This window comes from Penaeus vannamei, chromosome 4 (assembly GCF_042767895.1).
Source record: "Penaeus vannamei isolate JL-2024 chromosome 4, ASM4276789v1, whole genome shotgun sequence".
NCBI lineage: Eukaryota > Metazoa > Arthropoda > Malacostraca > Decapoda > Penaeidae > Penaeus > Penaeus vannamei.
In genome coordinates, this window is record NC_091552.1 from 39,739,047 (window position 1) to 39,741,546 (window position 2,500).

General features: G+C 37.8%; 1 protein-coding gene across 1 annotated transcript in view; it reads right to left on the minus strand.

The window, feature by feature from the left end:
- Positions 1 to 2,500, minus strand: part of LOC113817086 (ras-related protein Rab-28) — a 12,533-nt gene that overhangs the window by 5,217 nt on the left and 4,816 nt on the right. The window contains exon 2 of the mRNA XM_027369083.2: positions 710 to 948. Coding sequence (XP_027224884.1) covers positions 710 to 835 — 126 coding nt within the window. The 5' untranslated portion in view covers positions 836 to 948. The remainder of the gene's footprint in view (positions 1 to 709; positions 949 to 2,500) is intronic.

Consider the following 2,500-nt stretch of genomic DNA (forward strand, 5'->3'; position numbering starts at 1 on the left):
GGGTTGCAGTGGTATCAAGCAGGTCAGAATCCCTGCATAACTCCGCCACAACACGCAAGTTGCTCTTTCTCTCTCTCTCCTCTCCCCTTCTTACCACTTTCCTTCTTTTCTTCTCTTCTTCCTTCAACTTTCCATTCCCTCTTCCCTTTCAATTTCCCCTCTTCTACCTTTCCCTTATTCAAGCTTCCTCCTCTGGTCCCTTTCATTTCCCTCCCTCCTCTTCTCCTATTCTTCTCTTTACCTATTTCTCTCCACCTTCCATCCTATTTTTCCTTCTCTATCACTCTCCCTTTACTCGTCCTCTCCTCTCCCTGTTCCTTTCTCCATCCCTTCCACTTATTCCATCCCCTTCCCCTTCCTTTTCCCTTTGCCCCTTAAACTACATATCCCCCTTCCTTTTCCCATCGTTTTCCACTCGTCTCATCCCTTTTATTCTCCCTTTACCTAGACCCTCATATCCATCCCTTACCTCCTCTACCCTTTCCCCACTATCCCCTATTCCTCTCCCCTTTCTTCACATCCCCCCTTCCCCTCCCCTTCCCTCCCATTCCACATTCCACTCCCCTTCCCTCCTATACCCTCTTTCTTCTTATTTCCCTATTGTCTCCCATTCCATTTCCCTTCCCTCCCATTACCCTTTCCTTCCACATTTCCCTTCCCCATAACCCCTTCCCCCTCCTACCCCCTCCCCCCTTATCCCCAGCCTCACCTGATAGCCCTTGTTGACAGTGTCTTGGGTGTACCTCATAGCCAGCGACGTCTTGCCAACCTGAGGAGGACCTACGAGGGCGACCTTGACCTGCCGCTCCACTGCCTCGTCCTCGGAGTCCGACATCCTGCGTGTGTGGTGGTGGTGGGGAATGGTGGAGGGAGTTGAGGGCGAGGGGTGTGGCTGGAATCACGTACGAGGTGCAGGGGAGCCACCGTCAGCTTCACGCGGTCGCCATGCTGGAATGAAAGGGTTAAGGAGTCACGATTTTGTGTTTTTTTTCGGATATTCAGCTTACTTGTGTATGTGTGTGTGTGTATTGAATGCATGCATACATACAAACAAATATCTATCCATGATCTATCTATATATCTGTCTATCAACATATACATACATATGATATACGTACATACATACATATATATGCAAATATATGTGTGTGTGTGTGTGTGTGTGATTGTGTAATGAGTTGCCAATTAACATTCGAATATTTGTCAATTTGATGATAATCAACGGATTTTTTTTTTTTTTTTTTTTTTTATCACTCATCTCCAAACATCGAAATAAAAATCAGTTCTTATATTCACTCCATTCTTGAAGCTGTATTCGCACAGGCGAAAAAAAATGTATCTGAACATACTGTATGCATATCATATACGCAAGTGAATCTATAAGTATATAACACATGCATACAACACGCACGCACTTACACAAGGACATCAGAAACAGACAAATATGAATACATATACACAGGAGGCCACACCCGCACCCGTTCCGACGTGTTTCCCTTCCAGACTGCAATTTTCCGATATCAGTTTCTCATGACCTTTAATAAACAGCCACATGTCATGCACAGCCCAGTTGCGTCGTTATGTCCTTCTGACGTGTGTGTTAGCTATCGAACACTGATTTGATTTTGCTATGTGATGTGTCTGTCTTTGCCTTTTGCATATATATTCTCTCTGTCTGTTTTTCTCTCTTTATGCGTGTGTATGTTTCTATGTGTTTTTATGTGTGTGTGTGTATATATATGTACATATATGTACATATATATACATATATATACATCCATATATATATACAGATAGATAGATATAGACATATATACATACATAAATATATACATATATATATATATATATATATATATATATATATATATATATATATATATATATATATATATACATACATATATATATATATATATATACATATATACATATATATATATATATATATATATATATATATATATATATATATATATATATATATATATATATATATATATATATATATATATATATATATATATATATGTATATATATATCACGTTTTAAGTAAATCAAGACCAAATGTAACCCAGCAACCAACGATGAAATAAACACGCAATGAAATAATGCGGCATCTTTGGCCCGCATTGTTTACCTCCCCCCCCCCTCGTGTCCTCGCCCGCACGCAAAGGGAAGCCCCATTCATTAGCGGCTCTTTTAGGCCTTTTTTGATGGCTTTTTGACATATTTCTTGGCTTTTCTGTTCATTTACTTTTTTTTGAATAGGTGTTTCTGTATTTTTTTTCTATATTTTGTTTTTTTGTTGTTATTGAAAAGAAAAAATCTCAACTGCAGGATTTGAAAGTATGGATGGGTCGTGATAAGAAAATATGAAATAATGATTAGCGAAATTATGAAATTATTGTTTAATATAATAATAATTATGATAATTGAAAAGGAAAACAATAAAATAATCATAAATCTATTTTTAATTCTATTGTAATTCCTTTTATC